Below are 19,900 nucleotides of genomic sequence, written 5' to 3'. Positions count from 1 at the left end.
TATTTATTTATATATCTATCTATATGTGTATGTACACACACATTACACAAGAAATGTTGCTGACACAGGATAGTTACTCTACCCATGCATTCAAGAAGAAACTTGCATGTGGAATTTAAATTAGGCTACCACTGTTGACTCTTACAGTACGCACATACACATTATGTATGTATGTATGTATGTATGTATGTATGTATATCACGAATTCAAACTGGTGTTATTTTACTTATTTTGGAAGGTCTGAACTCTTTTACATCTCTAACAGTTCAAAAGCACACCAATAGTTATTTCTCATTGCTGGTTTATTGTTGTTTAGACCATGACAACACACACACACATTATATATATATTCCATATCACCCCCACGTTGTGTTTTTTATTATTATGAGGGCATACGGGCTGGCAGGGCGCTCTGATCTCCCCGCAGAACAAAGCCCCAGCGGGCCTCGCAAACTTGTTTTCACTTGACATCCATCCGCCATTTTCTAACACAGAGAGGAGGCAGACATGTTGAAACAAAGCACAACAAAAGAGCGGCCATTTCCACCTCGCACCAATCCTTACCCCAGAGTACGAGAGAAGAACACAGACACGCAACTGTACATCTATCTATCTATCTATATATATATATACACACACACAGCAAATCATCTGCAATAGCGACAGCTTTTAGGGCTCCTCGGAACTATACAATGCGTCAGCCATTTAGAAAAAGTCGCTATCAAACTTAAAGAGGAATATTCGACCTAAAAAGGAGTCTGTTTTTCTACATGCATCACCCCTCAAACAATATACAGCTTGAAAGATATCCCAGTCGAATACAAACCAGGGGACATTATAGTTGATGAATGTTCGTGTTTCACTGTTAGCTGCGTTTCTTCAGAGCTGACTGGCGTTACAATGGTCATGTGCCATTGTGCTGTACAAAGTCCCATGAAAGAACCAGGACTAATTTAAAGGCTTCTTACCGAATGTGAGGAATTCCGACTCCGCCCTGCAGTATTTTGTACAGTTTGCTTTCATACAGTAATTGGGGATGCCTGGCTTTTTGGGATTCCAGTTTCACCGCAACTTCCTGAAAATACACAACGCACAGTATTTTTGTGAGCCAGTTTTATAAGCCATCTAAAAAAAAAACACACAAAGAAATATTCCAAATATAATATATTAAAAAAAGTAAACTGTGGGGAATGTAAACTACACGACAGGTCTCGTAATAAAAGTTTAAACAAAAATACAAATGCTGACCCACCTTTTCCTTTTTCACAGTCACACATTTAATTCACATAACTAGCCACGACACATCAAACTACTGCACTTCCATATACTCAAACACCCCAGAAAGCTGCGCTGTGTAATTACAGAGTAATAAGCGATAGCAAAAAGCAAGCTAAACAAGGACGAAGCACACCAGAAAACGGTATCCGTCATCGTTTCTGTGCAGCCTTCTGTAAAAGCTCAGCCATGACACGGTCTACTTTTTTAAAACGAATGGGTCGTGGGTTTTTTGATTTTTTTTTTACCTCCCCATTTGTGATATTGATGGCCAGGTAAATGTCCCCAAAAGATCCGGATCCGATTTTGCGGACGAGTTTATACTTCCCACCGACGATGAACTCGGCTTTGGAGCCGCTGCTGCTAGCCATGTCCCCCGAATCGCCGGCAACTCCCGAGCTGAAAAAAGAGATGCTATTCTGCGATCAAACCGCCGCCCTTTCCAGCGCTAGAGCCCCGGCACAGCCGCCAGCGACCACGAACCTGAGAGGAAACACGACTAGCCAGCGAGCCGCTTCCTTTACCCGCTAGAGATCAGACCCAGGCGGTGAATTCTGAAGTCATGGGTCTCTCGGCGAGTGTCTTGCTTTTTTTCTGGGAAAGGGGGTTAAGCCACACGGTGTTTCCTCCTCTATACTTTCGACCTCCCTTCTCTACCAATCCAGCTGGTTTATTGTCGCCGTGTGCGATGTCGTGGCGACACTGCTTGCTCCCCTCTCTCCTGGTGCGGCCGGTGCTGTTTATTCGTGGCTGGGTGTCTTTCTTTTTCTCTTTTTTTTTTTTTTTTTTTTTTTTTTTTTTGCTCGGCTGTGCTGCTCACTCCGCCATTTTGTCGCTCCTCTTTGGCAGGCTCGAGGCTCAGCGGTTTCTTCACAGCGCGAGGCACTCTGGGGGAGCGAGCAGCTGCGGGGGGCGGGGCCGTGACGTCAGCGCCAGGCTGGGAAACAGCCCGGCGGGGGGGCGGGGCCGTGACGTCAGCGCCAGGCTGGGAAACAGCCTGGCAGCGGGGACGCGCTCCGAGCCAAAAGCGCACGACCGTGAGGCGGGCACACGCACTCAAACTTTTTGAACGCCCTGGCGTTAATGCAAAGGTAGCATCGAAGCGAGATCCTCCAGCGCATATTTAATCAGGGTTGTGTCTTTTGTAAGAATGAGGTTCTTCAAGCTTTCGCACACATCACACCAACGTGACCCATATTTGAGGTGTTCTAACGCCGAGCCCCTCCTGCAGGGAATACTACAAGCTTTCTAGCGCTGGAAACACTCAGCACCAGAACCTTTCCCGCGTATTCAGCACTGCACATAACGGCTGCATGTCCTCTGCATGCTGCACTAAGACATGCACCGTCGACATGATGAAATCCGAATGTGTTTACACAGGCAAAATGTGTGCCTTACAACTCTTGCTGGTTACTTATGAATCTTCTGTCACAGTGAGATCCTGGACCTTTAATTACAGCGGTCTCAGACAAGCTCTCTCTCTCTCTCTCTCTCTCTCTCTCTCTCTCTCTCTCTCTCTCTCTCTCTCTCTCTCTCTCTCTCTCTCTCTCTCTCTCTCTCTCTCTCTCTCTCTCTCTCCACACACATCTGGCAACAAACTCCCCGTCCCCAGTTCTATTGCTTTCCTAGAACGAGGAGAACATTTCAGGAGACCGTTCTACTCGTGAGGTGCCTTGCTCATTGTAATATTTCACCTATTTTTAAAGAGGAGACGATAATCCCCAGCCCTAGTCTTGCTAGAAATCATTTGAAATCATAAAGAAGAAAAGTAATGGATAAGCCTTTCTGCACATGTAATCTGTTAGCGTTATTACTAACACTGTGCTGCCACCTTGTGGTCACGATACCGCATTACACTGTAGAGGTTGACTATACGTCAGTTTGCAGATCGTCATGTGATATGTGATTACCTAGCCCTCGATGCGCTGTCCAGACTTAGTCTTCCGTATAGTTTGTAAAAATAACACACGTTTTGCATTGTTAAAAAAAAAAAACAGGAGTTATAGATTTGAAAATATTGCCCTTACGGGCCCCAGACATGGTCAGGGATACTGGCAAACAAAACACAACTCGCTGCTTACACCAGAGGGCACTACTGAGCTCTCAAACAGAAAGTTGAAAGAGGGAGAGGGAGAGGAAGTTAGTTGCGCAGGAACACAGGTATAGAGTCCACACACACACATATCACTCGCTACGTGAGCAGCTATGAAGACCACTTGCCTTCTTCTCACCCTGGCCCTGCTCTGCCTTTCTGGTAAGCATGCTGTTTTCTGCTGGTTTTAACACCGAGATGCTGGACCGGTAAGCAGTCACATGACTAACCTGTGCCTGAGCAGTTCTAGAAGTCTGCATTGTTCCCAGGGTTCTAGGCTGCGCAGCTGCTCCAGTCTGGGCAGAACTGGGTTTATTTTTCTTTCATTAAGATAGAAAGGAAAACAGTAAGGTTTCAAAACTGAAAACAAACAGCACTTGTTGTTTGTCGCCTGTGTTTGATTATTGACAGTGCTGCTTCTATTATCTGTAGCCAAAGAGATAATCCGAGGGGCACATGCACAGCACAATCAGGGGTTAATATAGAGGGGTCTGTTACACGCAGAGGCAGAAGGAAACGTAACAAACCGAATCTCTGGAATGGTGTTTTTTTGTTTGTCTGTATGTGAAGCTGTGTGTGTATCTTGTTTGTGCTTGCCAGTACCAGAGCTGTATTTTGGTGTTGTCTTCGTTGCTGTTGTAATGAATCTCTTGGCATCTGAAAATTAAGCCCTTGCCTTCCCATTCAGTTCAATGGGCAGACATGTCAATTCATTCCACTGAGCTCTAAAACTAGCAGAGTGGTGTTCCCATGGATCCCTAGGTGGAGTCGATAATGTGTGAGTCTCAGGATCCAGAGACTCCCAGGTAATAGAATACCGGGCTCGCTCCGATCTCTCAATACAGTATCGAATGCCTGGGTACTGTGAACAGAGCTGCACACAATACTGGAAGAGTTTTAAAAGACATGCATTCAGAGATCAGGTTGTTTTAACCCTGTCAGCAGAGTGCACGCGAAGAGCTTCTTATTCACAGCGTCTCAACGGACAGGCCTGTCACAGGGAGTGGAGCTTCTTATTCACAGCGTCTCAACGGACAGGCCTGTCGCAGGTCTCAGGCCTGTCACAGGGAGTGGAGCTTCTTACACGGCGAGTGGAGCTTCTTATTCACAGCGTCTCAACGGACAGGCCTGTCGCAGGGAGTGGAGCTTCTTATTCACAGCGTCTCAACGGACAGGCCTGTCGCAGGGAGTGGAGCTTCTTATTCACAGCGTCTCAATGGACAGGCCTGTCACAGGGAGTGGAGCTTCTTATTCACAGCGTCTCAATGGACAGGCCTGTCACAGGGAGTGGAGCTTCTTATTCACAGCGTCTCAATGGACAGGCCTGTCACAGGGAGTGGAGCTTCTTATTCACAGCGTCTCAATGGACAGGCCTGTCACAGGGAGTGGAGCTTCTTATTCACAGCGTCTCAATGGACAGGCCTGTCACAGGGAGTGGAGCTTCTTATTCACAGCGTCTCAATGGACAGGCCTGTCACAGGGAGTGGAGCTTCTTATTCACAGCGTCTCAATGGACAGGCCTGTCACAGGGAGTGGAGCTTCTTATTCACAGCGTCTCAATGGACAGGCCTGTCACAGGGAGTGGAGCTTCTTATTCACAGCGTCTCAATGGACAGGCCTGTCGCAGGGAGTGGAGCTTCTTATTCACAGCGTCTCAATGGACAGGCCTGTCACAGGGAGTGGAGCTTCTTATTCACAGCGTCTCAATGGACAGGCCTGTCACAGGGAGTGGAGCTTCTTATTCACAGCGTCTCAATGGACAGGCCTGTCACAGGGAGTGGAGCTTCTTATTCACAGCGTCTCAATGGACAGGCCTGTCACAGGGAGTGGAGCTTCTTATTCACAGCGTCTCAATGGACAGGCCTGTCACAGTTACAGTGTCGTTGTAACTGGAGTAAAGAATGCCTTCGATCTTCAATGAAGAGAGATAAAAGCACAACTCAATACCGAGCTTGCAGACAAATAAACAGCAAGAATGCAGTGAAATTAGAGAGCAGCTCATTTCTAACCCTACAGCTGATAGATCATGAACAGCCTTTGTATCTGATTTGTTCTTTGTTGTGCACAATGGGCTACATTACAAATTACAAGTTACAATATTAAAATACATTTATAGCTTCAGAACACTTACAGTGTAAACCCCTGGCATTAAATGTCAGGCATGTTTATTCCTGGTTTATAATAATCTAGTTAAATGTCATTTTTGTCTGTCTGTGTCGTGTTTGTAAGCACAGCTAGATTCCTGGCTTGGTAACTTTTCTTGGTTTTCCTCATTGTAGAGGAGCTCTGGTGTTCTGTTAGTGTCTGATTAAAACACTAGATGCCAGAAAGCAGCCCATGTCTGATCTGGCACTCTTCTCACTCCATGGTGGCTTATTCAGCAAGAAATCAGTTCAATTGACGGGTCGTCGATTACTGCTGCTTCCTCAAGAACCGATATACCATTTATTGGACATACAGTAATTCTGTTTTCATGTTCTTTTTTATTGTTTCTTACAGAATTGAGTTTGGCTGAACAACCTTCTGGCCAACCAAAGGAGGTGAGACCTCTCTCTGTGCACAGTAATGATTTATACACACTACATGCAGACAGCACACAAAGCAAATTAATTGAATGTTTGTATCTTTTTGCCCTGGGATGACACTGTGGAAATCCTATTAGCACCGTTAACTCACACAAACTCACTTTCTCAGCTCCTTGATATATCATAGACCTGCATTATTATAAATGGAATATGCTATTAAAAATGTAACAATGTTAGTATGGCGAGGGCAGAGCTGCTCTGCAGCCCTGTTGTTCAGAGGGCTGTGGTCTGTACTTCAGCGCCTCCTGTCTCTCTCCTCCAGCCTAACTGTGCGCAGTACGCAGATGCTATGTGTCCCAGGGACTACAATCCGGTGTGCGGGGCCAATGGCCAGACTTACGCCAATGAGTGCGTACTGTGCATGGAAAACAGGTAGGACACGCCCCGCCCCACCCCAATGTAACGAGACAAGCAGGGGCTTCAAGGCTGCAGCCAGTGTAATCTTTAACCCTGAGCATGGGATCCTGGGGGCAGCATGCAGCTGGTCACCTTGAAACCTCAACACCTTTATGATGCAATTAACCTCAATCTGTCCATTTCAACAGCAGCCCTGCAACACTAACACACCTCTCTGTGGTTTGCTAGCCCAGGTGACAGAAGGGGACATCACCCTGTTAGACTGAAAGGTGCATGATGTCACAGCCCGGCAAGGTTAATGATACGCAATGAGAATATGGGAACAAGAACCCTTTTTTACACTTCAATGACAGCCCTTGCCCGATCCCAGCCGTTTGTAACACTCTGTCTAACCCAAGCTGAGCTGTGATCTGTCCCCCACAATTACAATGAAATAGCAGCAGCTGTTCCAGATTTCTCCAGTGTTCTTACTCCTTTTTGATTTAATGCAAGTATCAAACATGAATCAAAACACCAGACAAGGCATTTGTAGCTTTCTAACCACGTCGGATCTGTCTTCATATTGCAGGATGAAAAACGTGCACATCCAGATCCGGGGTTACGGGGAGTGCCTGGAATGATCCAGGACTGCGAGGAGCCCCGCAGCCTCTTCATCAAAACAGTCCACTCATTTCTGAGAGGACACAATAAACGTTTCAGCATTCCCTGCTCTGTCTGCTTGTCTCTCATTGTCCGCCAGGCTCTGCAGCTGGTAATTCTATCATACACTCAGAGCGTGATTCCACTAATCTGAGACCGCCTTACTGCACCTCAGTGTGTACACAACTTCCCAGCTTTCAAAAGGAGAACAGCCTTGTTAATAAGACCCTGAATTAGCCATCTGGTTCTTGTAAAATTGGCAGGATGGTTTTCTACTTTACAAAAACCGAACAGAAATTGATTAAAGGCAATGAAAGAACATTGCATCGCAGTTCAAGACAGTCAGTGTTTCACAAAGACGACACCTAGTCAAAGCAGCTGGAGAAATCAGCAGCTGAGGATTCAAAACATTTCACTATGCAATCAGTTACACTGCCATTACTCTCACGAGGCAGGAGTGCACGACGACCACATGAAAAACACATCCATACATTACTTTATTACTTACAGAAGCTTACACACAGCTGTGCAAATGAATTCCTGTTTTCAACACAAAGGTAAGTCCTTGAAACAGTATGTTGGCACACTGCACAGTTCATACTATTGAGGGTGTCCATTAAATCCACAGGCAGGCCCAGCTGTGCATCTTTTATATTTCAGTCTGATGAAACCCAGCTGTCTCCATGCTGGTTTCACTTTGGTGTTCCAGTCCTGGTTGCTAGAATCGCTTTCTGTTTGTATCACTGGCTGCTTCATACTAACCTATTTTAACCCCTGCTGCACAGGATTAACAGCAAGACATACAAGTTTTACATTTACATGGGGTTTTCACTACTTCTATCATGACAAAACTTTAAAAAAAAAATTCTTCAAAATAACACTTGCACCCCGGTGATCCATAAAGAAAATGTGTGAACCCCAATATATCAGAATGACACGAGGAAGGGAGGAGAAAGCATCTCACTGCAAACCCTGCAATAAACATAGCTCCACTTCAGCAAGCGTGCACAACAGTACATTTATTGCATTGTGTTTGTAAAGCCGTAGGGGTGCGACGCAATGAGACAAGGGCCGTGGTTTAGTGGAGGCAGGTTCTCCAGACCCCCTGGTGGCGAGGCTGGGTGTCACCGCAGCTTCCCCAGCATGCTCTCCACCAGGCCCAGCAGCTCCCCAAAGTAGCCGTTCTCGTCTCCAAAGCTGCGCTCGCTCTCCGCAAGCCCCTGGTACTGCTCCTGCAGGAGGCTGAGGGCTGCGGCGAGCGCACGGTCCCCCCGGTACAGCTCCTGGCAGGGCGGCATCATGGCTAGTAGCGCGCGCAAAGCCTTCTCACGCACATCGTGCTCCGGAGAAGCCAGCAGCTCTGGGACCAGCCCGCACCAGCCTCGCTCCGCAAGCTGGGGCAGCACAGACACCTGGGAGTACTGCTGGAGCCGGGCCTCATATGAGGCATCGGGGACTGGGTCCAGACCATGCTGCAGGATCAGCTCCTGGGGGAAGAGAGGGACAGAGAGGCAGGGAGTCAGACGCAGGGCTCCTAGAGTGGGGGGTTAGGGATAGACAGAGTAACAAACTGTTTTTAACACTGTGATGAACTAAAATGTGTATTTCAGTGCGCTGTTTCTGCAACTATAGTACGTGTCATTTTTTCTACACGTACACTTGAAAATGTGGCTTTTCACTTTACAGCAACCTTCGGTTAATAACCTTTTGCTGGGAACCGAGAGGTTGCTAATAAGCGGCATCTACTGTATTTCAATAGCCAGCTTGTAGCAGTGTGACATCACAGTATCGGCTTCTGCAAGCACTGCATTCCCCTCCCTCGTTCATTATCATCCTATCCATCATTACTGTGAAGTACCCCCCCTTGCACACCCACCTTCTCGACGATCATGTCGTAGAGCAGGGTGACAGCTCGCACGCGCAGGGACGCCCCCCCCGGAGAGAGGAACAGCGCCTCCAGCACCTGCAGACCACCCAGCTTCAGGAAGCGCTGCTGAGCGAAGGGGAAGTGACGCAGCAAGGAGGCCATGGCGAACAGAGCCTGAAACACACACACAGCAGGTGAGGTTACAAAGGGACAGACAGCAGAGCCAAACACACACAGCAGGTGAGGTTGAGTTTAGGGTTATGATACAGGTGCTTTATGTAATCCGATTCAAACAGAAACAGGTGCACATGGAGAGATAGCTCTACCTGTCGTTTATAAATGCAAGTTATTTATATGTATATGTTAATGAACACTGCTGATCATGGCTCCCCTTGACTCTTCCTCCTGTTCTACCTGCACCCTATATAACTGAGCCCAACCAGCTCGCCCTCCTTGCAGGGCTCAGTCTCCATTATTTAATGAGAGCGGTAAAGCCAGAGCTACAGCGCTGTGTTTACCTTCTTCTTGACAGGCAGGGGCTGCTCGGTGGCCAGCAGCAGCAACAGCTTCTGAAGAGCTCCTCCCTCCACTGACTCCACCTGAACCACGGGGTTACTGCAGAGACAGAGGCACAGCATGAGAGAGAGGAGACACACAGTGAGAGGGGCACAGCGTGAGCAGAGAGGAGGCACACAGACGGGCACAACGTGAGCAGACAGGAGACAGAGACAGGCACAGCATGAGCAGAGAAGAGACACACAGACGGGCACAACGTGAGCAGAGATGAAGCAGAGATGAGACAGAGACAGGGGCACAGCATGAGCAGAGAGAAGACACACAGAGACAGGGGCACAGCATGAGCAGAGAGAAGACACACAGAGAAAGGGGCACAGCGTGAGCAAGAGGAGACACACAGACGGGCATAGTGTGAGCAGAAAGGAGAGGAGAGGAGAGACACATGGACAAGGACACATGAGCAGCACAGAAACTAATTTCCATCTCTCAGTCTGTAGGGTCAGAATGCAAAAGCACCCAATGGAACCAGTGTATGGAGGGTCACCCTGGCGGGGGCAGGTGTGTGGTACCTGGAGAGTGCAGAGCCCAGCACCAAGGCAGCATGTTCCTGCAGCACTGGCACAGAGCTGTTCAGGGTGCCGATGACCAGCTGCAGCCCCCCAATGGTGACGAAATCCTGGGCAGTGTCCACCTGGTAGCGGACACAAGGCAGCCGTCAATTATACAGGAACAAAAAACAGGAAAGAAGCTCAAAGCTAGTGGCAGAGCAAGAAACCGAAGTTAGAATGAAAATTTGAAAAGAAGCCCTTTAGTCGTGCGGATTCAATAACAGGCATGGACAGCAAGCTGGCTCGGGTGCATCACATTCCTCCAGGTAAGAAAGCCCTGTTAAACTCCTCATCAGTCCAAGCAGAGAGGAATGGAGCATTTCAATAAGGAATGATGCACAGGCTCACCTGGTGCACGAGGTACTCCATCTCTCGCAGTGCAGAGACCCTCTCCTCCAGCGAGGCTGCAGAGCTGTTGAACTGCTGTAGCAGGCGAGACATGATCTGGAAGTCTGTCTCCATCATCACACCGAGCGCCTCCATGTCTCTCTTGAGCTCCTCCAGGGGGCGGAACTGAGCCCTCAGCGCCTCTGCTGCCTCCTGCAGACAGACACAGTCATCTACTAGTGCATTCCTCCCTCTGTTAAATGCATGGCTTGAAACTCACACAGGCCCTGCTAGTCTGGCAGTCTTGAATGTCAAATCAAATGTTTTGAGGGTGAGAAGACTTTAGTCTATCCAGCCACAGCTGCTGTATAGTCATTATTCGTTCCAATAACAGTGTGCCTCAGGAATCAATGACCCCTCCCTTCACCTTCTCCTCATCAGTGGGCACCACAGCAGCTTCTTTAAAATGTTTCAGCGCTTTCTTCAGCTCCTGAGCAGTGAAAGTCTGAGACTCTGTGTTCACCATGCCCTGCCTGCAATGAAAGCAGAGAAGCATTTTATGTTTGAACTGTTCTTCAAGCCACTTCAGAAACACCCTTTCCTCCATGCTGGTCAATCTGCTAAATCGAATTCACTTCCATAAATAAAATAACACCTTGACCTTTAACCACAGAGACTTGCTGAGTGGATTTCTACTCCACTTTAAATCTGATCATATCGTTTTTTTAAACAGGAAGGCATCTTGCTAGCTAGCAGCGTGGCCCCTGCCTTCTTGCAGCCATACCTGCCCCCCGCCTCCTCGCCCGGGCTGTCCTGCAGCTTGGCTTCCCTCTTCCCAGTCTGGAGGTCCAGGCGCACGTGAGATCCTGCCGGCACAGCCTGGCCTGGGGAACACAGCACAGTTAAACAGCCTGCCGGCCAGGGCTAGAGCCCTGCGAACACGTAAGTGAAAAAGCACACAGCTCAGGACATGCAGGGCAGAGCGAGTCTAAATTTAAAGAGATGCTGATGCTGGACAGGACAAGGGGGAGCACAGCGGCCAAAAGCCAGCTCTTTATGGGGCTAAACAGACAATCTGGTCTTAGACACACAGCAGGGATGGAAATAAGACTGACTGCATAGCAGTTTGATCCTTTCCTGGTTTTGATAAGACACACCTGAGCTTGTTACCTATACACTGGGGCTAATCAAGCACACAGTAAAACTGTCCGTTCCAAAGCCCACACGCCACAGCAGTGTACCTGGCCTGAGCTCCTGCCACTGGTTGGTAGGCTGGAACACCTCAAGGTCCTCGGGGTCCTCATCATCGCTCACCTGGGCCTCTCCATCCGGCTCACTGCCCTCCACCACCATGAGGGCGGACCGCGCCTGGGAGAGGTGAGAGTGGGGCTGTGATCAACAGGTACACTGGAAATAAACTGTTTGAGCAAATTCAGAAAGTTATATGCAGGCTTAAAAGATCTGTGAACTGTTTTCATTTCATCAGACTGACCTCAGGGGTGGAAATCAGACTCCCATTGCTTTGCAGTTTGATCCAGTCCTAGTTTCACTAGGAGTTTAACAAGAACGCCTGAGCTTGTTACCTATACACTGGGGCTAATCAAGCTCACAGTAAAACCTGGGATGGGTGAAAGTGATGTGCAATACAAGTCTTATTCCCATTCCTGGACCTACACCCGAAATGAGTATACGACACATAAAAAAAACACCACCACACTTACTGTACTGGACCCAGACAGACAGAGTGGAACACACCACAGCAGAGAAAGGACCAGCAGCAGCCTCTCCAGACAGCGTCTCTTCACAGTCATACTGAAACAAGCACAGACAGCACACATTGACAGCAGGGGTGGAAATAAGAGCCCCATTGAGTGTGTCACCTATACACACTGAGGCTAATCATGCTCGTAGTAAAACCTGGAATGGATGGATAGAAACATTACACTGTGCATTCTATTGTTCAGATGTGAGAGACTGCGATACATCAATGAAAAGTCTATACACTCATCATCGTTCGGTAATAGAAATATGATAGTGACCTGTGAACCAAGCAGTGCCTTGTGTAATCCAGCATTTTCAACAGCAGCAGCACTGCGGTCACACACAGCACATCAGATCGTCTCTGAATCTGTACAATTCAATGCAAAGAACTCATCACACAAGAAGACAATCGATAACTAAAAAGAGACAGCGTTTTACACGTGTGCTGGCTCGATCGGTATCGATAGCAACACGTGTGCGTTCGCTATATGCACTGCAGCATCATGCCGGCATTTCATAAACTGGGCAACCATGTTGTTTACTGTCATTTTCACAAATTAAAGGATTGTAGTCACATTATCAACTATAACAATGTGCTTTACAGCGGGGTTTTTTACCTTGGTTAAAAGCAGAGTAACGTTGCCAGCACCAGACTCTTCTCCAAGCACAAATAAGGCGGTCAAACAGGCTGCTATTTTCTGACACAAAAAAGATGAGAGTTCCGACAGTCTGGAATTCTGCTTTCTGAACACGATACGATTCTGTTTGTCTTCCCTTGCAAAAAAAACCCAAAACAAAACAAAAAACTGTATATTTCACTCAGCGTAACTTGATCAGATTAATTTCCACTGTAATAATAACGGCTATGGCATTTATACCCGGTAACACAGCAAAAATGAGTAACACAACACGCAACTCCTGGCTCCTCCCCTTACGTCTTTGAGATGATGTGGACCAATGCGTGCTGGGATCGTGTAAAGGGGCCCCACCCTTTTTTCCAGAAAGTCATGTAACTGGTTCATCGGCTTCTTCCTGTCCTTTGCCTCTACACGTCATAATAGAATATTTTTCGTAACCGAGACAGAAATCCAATACAAACGATAATTCCAACATGCAGGCATTGTAATGCATTTCATTTTAAATTGTTTTTATTTTTAGAGACGACATTCATAAAAAAATGAATTTCCTTTTATTTAAAAAAAAGATCACCATCAAGATGCTAATAAAAACGTATACATATCTTAGAATGAAACAAACACTATATATATATATATATATATATATATATATATATATATATATATATACACACACACACACATACACACTGTTTTACCATAGCATAACTTTTACATTACTGTAATACTCATGATGTGTAACAAATGAGTTCTCTTTCTGAAGAGAACCTTCTATATTTTAACTTGTGGTTATTGCACCTTGACCGAAATGATAAAATACAATAACGCCGATGAAATGAACATTGTTCTGTTATGTTTTGCATCGACGCTTAGTTACATGAAATGAAAAAGAGCAAAGGGTCGCAATCGTTGGCTACTTCTTTGGTACGACACCGACTCCCTCTTCAGATAGGGAAAGACCTGACTCGGGTTAGTAATGCAATTCAGCTGATGCAACGCAGCGAAACAAGGGCCCGTGCGATCCTGTTTAAATTTGCGCCAGAAGCGTGATGATAGGCGCGTTTCAATCTACTGCACCTGTTTGGGATACTCGCAAGCTGCTGCCCTGGTGCTCTGTACCAGGGGTGTCCAATCCTGGTCCTGGAGGGCTGGTGTCCCCCTTAGTTTTTGTTCCAACTTTACCCTAAATTACTTAATTGGACCAATTAAGTGCTCATTAGAAGCTTAATTGGCCCAATTAATTTAGGGTACAGTTAAAACAAAAACCAGGAGGACACCAGCCCTCCAGGACCATGGTTGGACACCCCTGCTCTATGCTATTGGGCTACACCGAAATTACAAAGGAAGTTTTTATATTTTTTCTCATGGTCATGACATTTTTCATCTGATTGGATTTCCAGCCGTGGCAGGGATGCATGTCCTGTGTCATGAGAACAGTCCTGTACCTTTTAAACTTCTCATAGTAACATCAAACACTGGTAAAGCCCCCCCTTTCAGTTCAATTTTTGCTCCCTTTTTGTCATGTCTTTTCCAATCAGTATGATGCTTTTTGCAACTACTCAAATATTGTGGTCCCAGTGCAGATTGGCCCACATCAATAAAACAACAGGAGATTGTTTGGTACAATCTGCTATACAGCATCAAAGCAAGCACACACGATGAAAAAAGTGGACACATTCCTTAGTAATAATTTTATTAAATGAATACAGAAGTAAACAAGTACACAAGAACAGTTAAAACAAAACATCTACATCAGAGAGTATATGGGTCTAGTACTTGCATCTCTCCAAAAAAAAAAATAAATAAAAACAATTTTTATCATTATAAAAAGACTCCTAAACCAGACCACTATTTACAGTGCCAGAATCTCACGCTTAGTTCAAGAAACTAGTTTAAGGCAGCAACAGTTTCTCTGAAAGCACACAGTGCTAACGGACCCTCAGCAGCTGCACAGGGCCTGATGACCTGGTCCCACCCAGAACTACAGTACAAGCAGAGACGGACTCCCTATTGCTGGGCACACTGGTTCTCAGAGGTGGGTTTTGATGATACGTAGATGATGGGGTGCCTGCTCTTCCTCTCTGCCCTGCTGTTCTGGGCTCCTATCTCAACCTCCTCCTTCTCCTCCTTCTTGATTTTAACATCCACTGGCACAGACCTACAGGCAAACCACCCAATCCAGATTGAGCTTTACAGAGCCGGCCACAACAGTGAAACACCTTGTGTTCGGTCAGCACTTTTGAGAATGGCATGTTCTAGTGTCTATACACACACACAAAGTAAAACATTGGCTGCAAATTACCCGAATACAATCTAACATCTATTTTAATATATTAAATAAGTAGTAAAATCTTTTCCACACAAACATTTAATAAAAATATCAATGAACAAGAAACAATAAAACCAAAAAAGGAAAGATTACAGAAATGAAAGCCAGCATAACATAGCAACACAGTATTATTATTCAAACAGCTAGTGCAGTGAAACCTGATCCCAACTAAAACCACAAATTAAAGAGCAACATGCAATAGTCACAATGGTCCATAGACAGAACATTACTACAGAGTGCAAGAAGAACAGGAAAGACAGCGTGTACAAAAGACAGTGAAGAACGGCTTTGCGCTGGCCAAGTGCAGTGTGCTATCTGGAGGTGACGCAACACTGACTGGTGACCTGCTGTGTGTGCCCACGGGCAAATCAACTGACCCCCTGGTGCCACAGAACCACCTAAGCATTAAAACTTAGAAGCAGATACCCATTATGAATAATGTGATTCAGTTCTGAATGCCTCCTATATATACACGCCCCTTTGTGCTAGTGAATTAGCGAAGGACGCTTTTACAGGGAAATGTAGAGTTTTATACAGGATGGTGAAATGTCGAGGGAGCGTTTTACTCCCTTCTCTTTCCAATCTGATTGGAGACTCCAGTCTCACTCCATTGTCAGCTTCTCTCTCTGCTATCCTTCAGCACAATTCTCTATGGTGCCCGACCCCCTCACTCAGTCTCACACACTACCTCTCACCATCTCTAGTACACGTCCTCCACACTCACACAGCCTTGATTTCCATCCTGCTGCAGTGACATGTAGATGCACATTTGTGCTCCTATTCCTTGTCCATCATTACGTAATTTCCCAATTCAGCCCTTTCACAACACCAACGGATCACCAGTGGCTGAACTGGTGCAGGCTCCCCCCTCCCCCTCCAGTACATGCATATATTTTACTTTCTCTCCAAAAAAAAGACGGCAACACTTAACCTTTCCACCGAGTTTCCAAGGCAGCGACATCAGATCATTAGACCTGTGTAATGCTCTCTGAAAAGCAGCCATTGCTGTCCTGTGTGCTGCAGGACACCTGAGAAGAGATTGTCATTTACAAAAACAAAAAGGAAACAGGATCTCCGATTGTTGTAGTTCACACCCATAAGAGGCTGTGCACAAGCAAGCAGTTTTAAGAACAGATTTCTTGTTCAGTGTAACAAAAAGCTTTAAAAAACACCTGGACTGCTGTATGAACAGTGAATCTTATTTAGTGCAGTACAGCCCTGTGATGTACACACACGACTGTGTAGAATAACCTGCACATGTATTACTAACAATACACAAACCAGTGGTACTGCGTGACCGTTTTGTATTCAATATATTAGTGTCAGCTTCATGATACCAAGGTCATATTTTATTACAATTCAGGTCAAAGTGATTGTAGCTGCAAAATAATTCCATACAGCTTCCCCCAATGTGCACCTCCATTTCAGACAGGTCTCATGTGCACTTGTGAAAGAAACGCATGTAGAGTGAACGCGTGCTGGGGTTCCATTGTGAAACATCATACCTGCTACACCACTAGAATAGACAGCTCTCTGCTTCCCTGCCTTACTGCTTAACTTCCCTCTGACCTGCCACCTCAAGTGTCTTTGGGATCAAAGCGTGTTACTAGCTGCAAAGCTTGTCAGTCAACAGGGGAAGCAGCTGGTTAGTTAGACAGGAAAGGCAGCACTGAAGGGATGGGGGCAAATTCACTGAACGAAGGAAGTGGTGCCTTGAAGGGCTAGCAAACAGATTTCTTTAAATCAACACATCTATAGTGAATGAGAGCGAGCACAGCAGGTACGATGCATGAAATAGTTAACATAGCTACAACCACTTTAAAACGCACGTCTAGAGAGAAATATACTGTATATATAAATCTCTATCCCCTTTCCCCAGCCCCTCTGGTGTTCTTTACACAGAGATAATGTTCCAGGGGCTAGCGAGAGTCCTTCCTGCTGATGGCTTTTCTGAAAGGCAGAGAGCGCCGTGGCAGGCCGATGCGAGGCAGGAGTGTGCGCACGAAGCCCAGGAAGAGAAAGAAGAAACAGAGGGTGTAGTTCATGCAGCGATGGAGGAGAGAGAGGGGTCGGCTGGAAGGCACTGACCTGGGGGGCTCCTCAGAGATGCGTACGCGCTTGGTTTCGCGGGGCACCTGGTTGGCTGGCTCGGGCACTGGCACCTCCTGCAGCAGGGTGGCGCTAGGTTCTGCCTGTCCCGCCTCCCCATTCACAGCAGGCTGTTTATCAGGCCCCTTCTCCATCGGCTCGTCTGCAGCCATGTCAACGGGCAGCTTCTCATGCCTGCGCTTCTGAACGCGATCCTTATTCACCGCTGCAACCAAACACAAGAAGCAACAAGAGCAAACCTGTTCTGTAACTTGTTTTTTAAGAGGTTATAAACTCTCAATTCTGAGAAAGGAGGCCTATTAGAAGTCTGTGCATTTATTTACAAACCTGTGTCTTGTTTTGCTCAGATATAATTGTTAGTTGGAAGTGTCTTAACCACTAGGTGGCATCAGTGACTGGTAATTTATTACAAGGAAATACATGATGCTTTACTTAACTGGTGCCTGGCTCACAAACACTCAGTTGCATGCTGCCAGTTACACCTCACTGTAATAAAACAATTTACTGACCCGTCTCATGAGAAGTGCTCTTCAGAGACAGCAACAGTACATAGATAGCATTACTTCTGTAGAGGCAGAGCTGCTTTACCATCGGGCTCGTACTTCATCCTGAGCTCGTCCAGTCTGACCCGCAGTTTCATGTTCTCTCCCTGGCACAGCTTGAAAGCCCTCTCGCTGCCAAAAAGCTTCCTCTCCACCTCCAGCACCCTCTGACTCTCCGCCAGAGCCTTCATCCTTTGGAGGGACAGCTCATCACCTAGCCGGTCCGACTCCTGTCTGCAGATCACACACCATTGAACTTTGTACATCTCCTCTTATCCCTCAATTCAATAAAGTACAATACAATAGTAGCTGCAGGTTGTAATATAAACAGGAACTTTACAGTTCAGTTCAAATTTTCTAAATTGGTTCTACATTTATTTATTTCATGCTGCTTTGGAGTAGTGAAATGAATAGCTCTCATTGAAAAAATGTAAATAAAAGGCTCACTTGGCAGCAGCAAGCTGCATTTTGAGCAGATCTGTGTAGTAGGTCACATCATAAACTTGCTCTCCTGCTGAAGCACAGCTCAGCTCAGCCTTGTGGGTCATCTGTATAAAAAAAAAAAAAAAAAACACACACAACAATTACCCTTCTCTTAATTACTGCAAAGTGTAAAAGCATAGTGAAGGCATCACATTGTAAGGTACAGTAAAGCATTTTTAAATATGGCAATCACCGGTAAACTATGATAAAAGCATAGTAAAACTATGGGAACACACAATGCTAATTTTCAGGAGAGATCTGCTTTTTGTTTGCGATTTGACAGACAAAAAACCCCCAATAAAACACAGTGCAGTTTGTGTTGCTGGAGACAGGGGGCGCTCACCTCCAGCTTCTCCAGTTGCCGCAGTTTAATCAACAGGGCCTCAATCTCATTATTCTTCTGTCTCAGCATAGCCTGCAGCCGCTCCAGCTGCTCTGGGTCAGCCTGGCCACCCTTCAGCTGCAGCAGGGTGGCGATCTGGATCTGCAAGAGCAGGGAGACATGTTAACCTGGAATGAACATCGCTGGAATCCAACACAGACCTTTGGGAAGCAACTCTCTCACATTTCAGTACAGATAAACCCAAAGCCAAAGGTGACACTTAATCTAGCTTTTCATCCCTGTACAAGAATAAATCTGGACCAGAATTCCTGCTTCTCATATTTAGCTGCACCCTTTAAAATACCAACTTTGTGTGGATATAAAACTTTGAATAAAGAACACAGATTACATTTTAAAACTTTGTTATGTTGTGAAATAGCAATTTATTTTAAGATATATTAGATGTGTTGGCAGGCTAGCCAAAGAAAATGCAGTCCTCTTTATTTTCTTTATATTGCAACACAAACTTACATTACTGTGTTTTTATATATTTATGGCAATGAAAGTAAATAAACACCTCAGGACTAGAAAGTTTATTTTATATACTGCATGAAATCAGATGACCAGAAGACAGACATTTGTGTTTAAAGGTTCTCATTTATTGTTTTAAAACTTGATTTTTAATAAAATTCATTGAGATTTACATCTTATACATGTGAAAGGGACAGAAATAAGTTACATCTGTCAATACACACACTCTAAACAAATCTGTACCTTTAATAAATCAGAATTATACAGCATTATGCTTAAAATAATATTCAATGCTACAGTGCAGTCCATTTTGAGAAGTATAACATATGGCCAGCATAGTCCATGCAGCATGTCTTCTTGGATCAAAACTACAGGTGTGGGGGCACTGCTCAGTTAATGCAATCCAAACTCTTCAATTTGTCCAATTTCTCTCTGTTACTGCCATCACATATTACAAACAATAGGAATGCATTGCCATAAAAAAAGATATATATATATATATTATGAATTATTATGTGCATATATCATTATATATATATCTATATATATATTCAGGTTCATTGGTTAAACATTGTTGCACAGCAACAATATGGAGATACTATTACAATGAAATCTAACAGGTTTTTTTTTTGTGAAAACCCAAGTGTTCTTTGCATTTAAACAAGAGCAGGCGTTTGTATATAAAATGTGTTATTCAAATCGCCTAATAACGACTCTTGAACGAGGATCCAGAGGTTGAAAGCACGCTAAAGATCGTTCCACTAATACTCTCTCCTTGCTGCTCTCCTTGCGTTGAATGAGTTGAAAGTACCTGAGCTTGATAGAATTCAAAAGGAGGCAAAAAGGTATGGGGTCAGAGTTCAACTGGGATTTAAAAAGGGTCAGGATGATTATTTAATACTGAACAGCAAATTCAAAA

At 45.5% G+C, this 19,900-nt stretch overlaps 3 protein-coding genes across 3 annotated transcripts; 1 reads left to right on the top strand and 2 right to left on the bottom strand.

The window, feature by feature from the left end:
• The first annotated feature begins 3,332 nt into the window (after positions 1-3,332).
• Positions 3,333-7,013, top strand: LOC121308021 (trypsin inhibitor ClTI-1-like). The gene is made up of 4 exons (XM_041240322.1): positions 3,333-3,529; positions 5,867-5,907; positions 6,215-6,324; positions 6,878-7,013. Exons 1-4 carry the CDS (start codon positions 3,481-3,483, stop codon positions 6,927-6,929), a joined length of 252 nt encoding a protein of 83 aa, XP_041096256.1. The 5' UTR covers positions 3,333-3,480; the 3' UTR covers positions 6,930-7,013.
• Positions 7,014-7,267: 254 nt separating this feature from the next.
• sil1 (SIL1 nucleotide exchange factor) lies at positions 7,268-12,961 on the bottom strand. The gene is made up of 10 exons (XM_041240321.1): positions 12,645-12,961; positions 11,988-12,078; positions 11,508-11,634; positions 11,051-11,150; positions 10,694-10,799; positions 10,288-10,479; positions 9,901-10,022; positions 9,334-9,430; positions 8,825-8,989; positions 7,268-8,435 (listed from the first exon to the last, which is right to left on the bottom strand). The coding sequence occupies exons 2-10, from the start codon at positions 12,075-12,077 to the stop codon at positions 8,073-8,075; spliced, it is 1,362 nt and encodes a 453-aa protein (XP_041096255.1). The 5' UTR covers position 12,078; positions 12,645-12,961; the 3' UTR covers positions 7,268-8,072.
• Positions 12,962-14,341: 1,380 nt separating this feature from the next.
• LOC121308019 (protein Spindly-like) lies at positions 14,342-18,635 on the bottom strand. The gene is made up of 5 exons (XM_041240319.1): positions 18,472-18,635; positions 18,093-18,193; positions 17,692-17,879; positions 17,083-17,308; positions 14,342-14,823 (listed from the first exon to the last, which is right to left on the bottom strand). The coding sequence occupies exons 1-5, from the start codon at positions 18,538-18,540 to the stop codon at positions 14,673-14,675; spliced, it is 735 nt and encodes a 244-aa protein (XP_041096253.1). The 5' UTR covers positions 18,541-18,635; the 3' UTR covers positions 14,342-14,672.
• Between the last annotated feature and the right edge of the window lie 1,265 nt (positions 18,636-19,900).

This window comes from Polyodon spathula, unplaced genomic scaffold (genome assembly GCF_017654505.1).
Source record: "Polyodon spathula isolate WHYD16114869_AA unplaced genomic scaffold, ASM1765450v1 scaffolds_78, whole genome shotgun sequence".
Classification (NCBI taxonomy): domain Eukaryota; kingdom Metazoa; phylum Chordata; class Actinopteri; order Acipenseriformes; family Polyodontidae; genus Polyodon; species Polyodon spathula.
The sequence above is the reverse complement of the archived record's forward strand: the minus strand, read 5'-3'. Positions and strand labels throughout refer to the sequence as shown.

Excerpts from the sequence above, each read along its gene's own strand:
- LOC121308021 (XM_041240322.1), top strand. The coding sequence starts at position 3,481 with ATGAAGACCACTTGCCTTCTTCTCACCCTGGCCCTGCTCTGCCTTTCT. Across the intron at positions 3,530-5,866 it reads GGCCCTGCTCTGCCTTTCTG|AATTGAGTTTGGCTGAACAA; the intron begins GTAAGCATGCTG and ends TGTTTCTTACAG. Across the intron at positions 5,908-6,214 it reads CTTCTGGCCAACCAAAGGAG|CCTAACTGTGCGCAGTACGC; the intron begins GTGAGACCTCTC and ends TCTCTCCTCCAG.
- sil1 (XM_041240321.1), bottom strand. The coding sequence starts at position 12,077 with ATGACTGTGAAGAGACGCTGTCTGGAGAGGCTGCTGCTGGTCCTTTCT. Across the intron at positions 8,990-9,333 it reads CCCTGCCTGTCAAGAAGAAG|GCTCTGTTCGCCATGGCCTC; the intron begins GTAAACACAGCG and ends TGTGTGTTTCAG. Across the intron at positions 8,436-8,824 it reads ACGACATGATCGTCGAGAAG|GAGCTGATCCTGCAGCATGG; the intron begins GTGGGTGTGCAA and ends CTCTTCCCCCAG.
- LOC121308019 (XM_041240319.1), bottom strand. The coding sequence starts at position 18,540 with ATGCTGAGACAGAAGAATAATGAGATTGAGGCCCTGTTGATTAAACTG. Across the intron at positions 18,194-18,471 it reads GGCAACTGGAGAAGCTGGAG|ATGACCCACAAGGCTGAGCT; the intron begins GTGAGCGCCCCC and ends TTTTTTATACAG. Across the intron at positions 17,309-17,691 it reads GATGAAGTACGAGCCCGATG|CGGTGAATAAGGATCGCGTT; the intron begins GTAAAGCAGCTC and ends GTTTGGTTGCAG.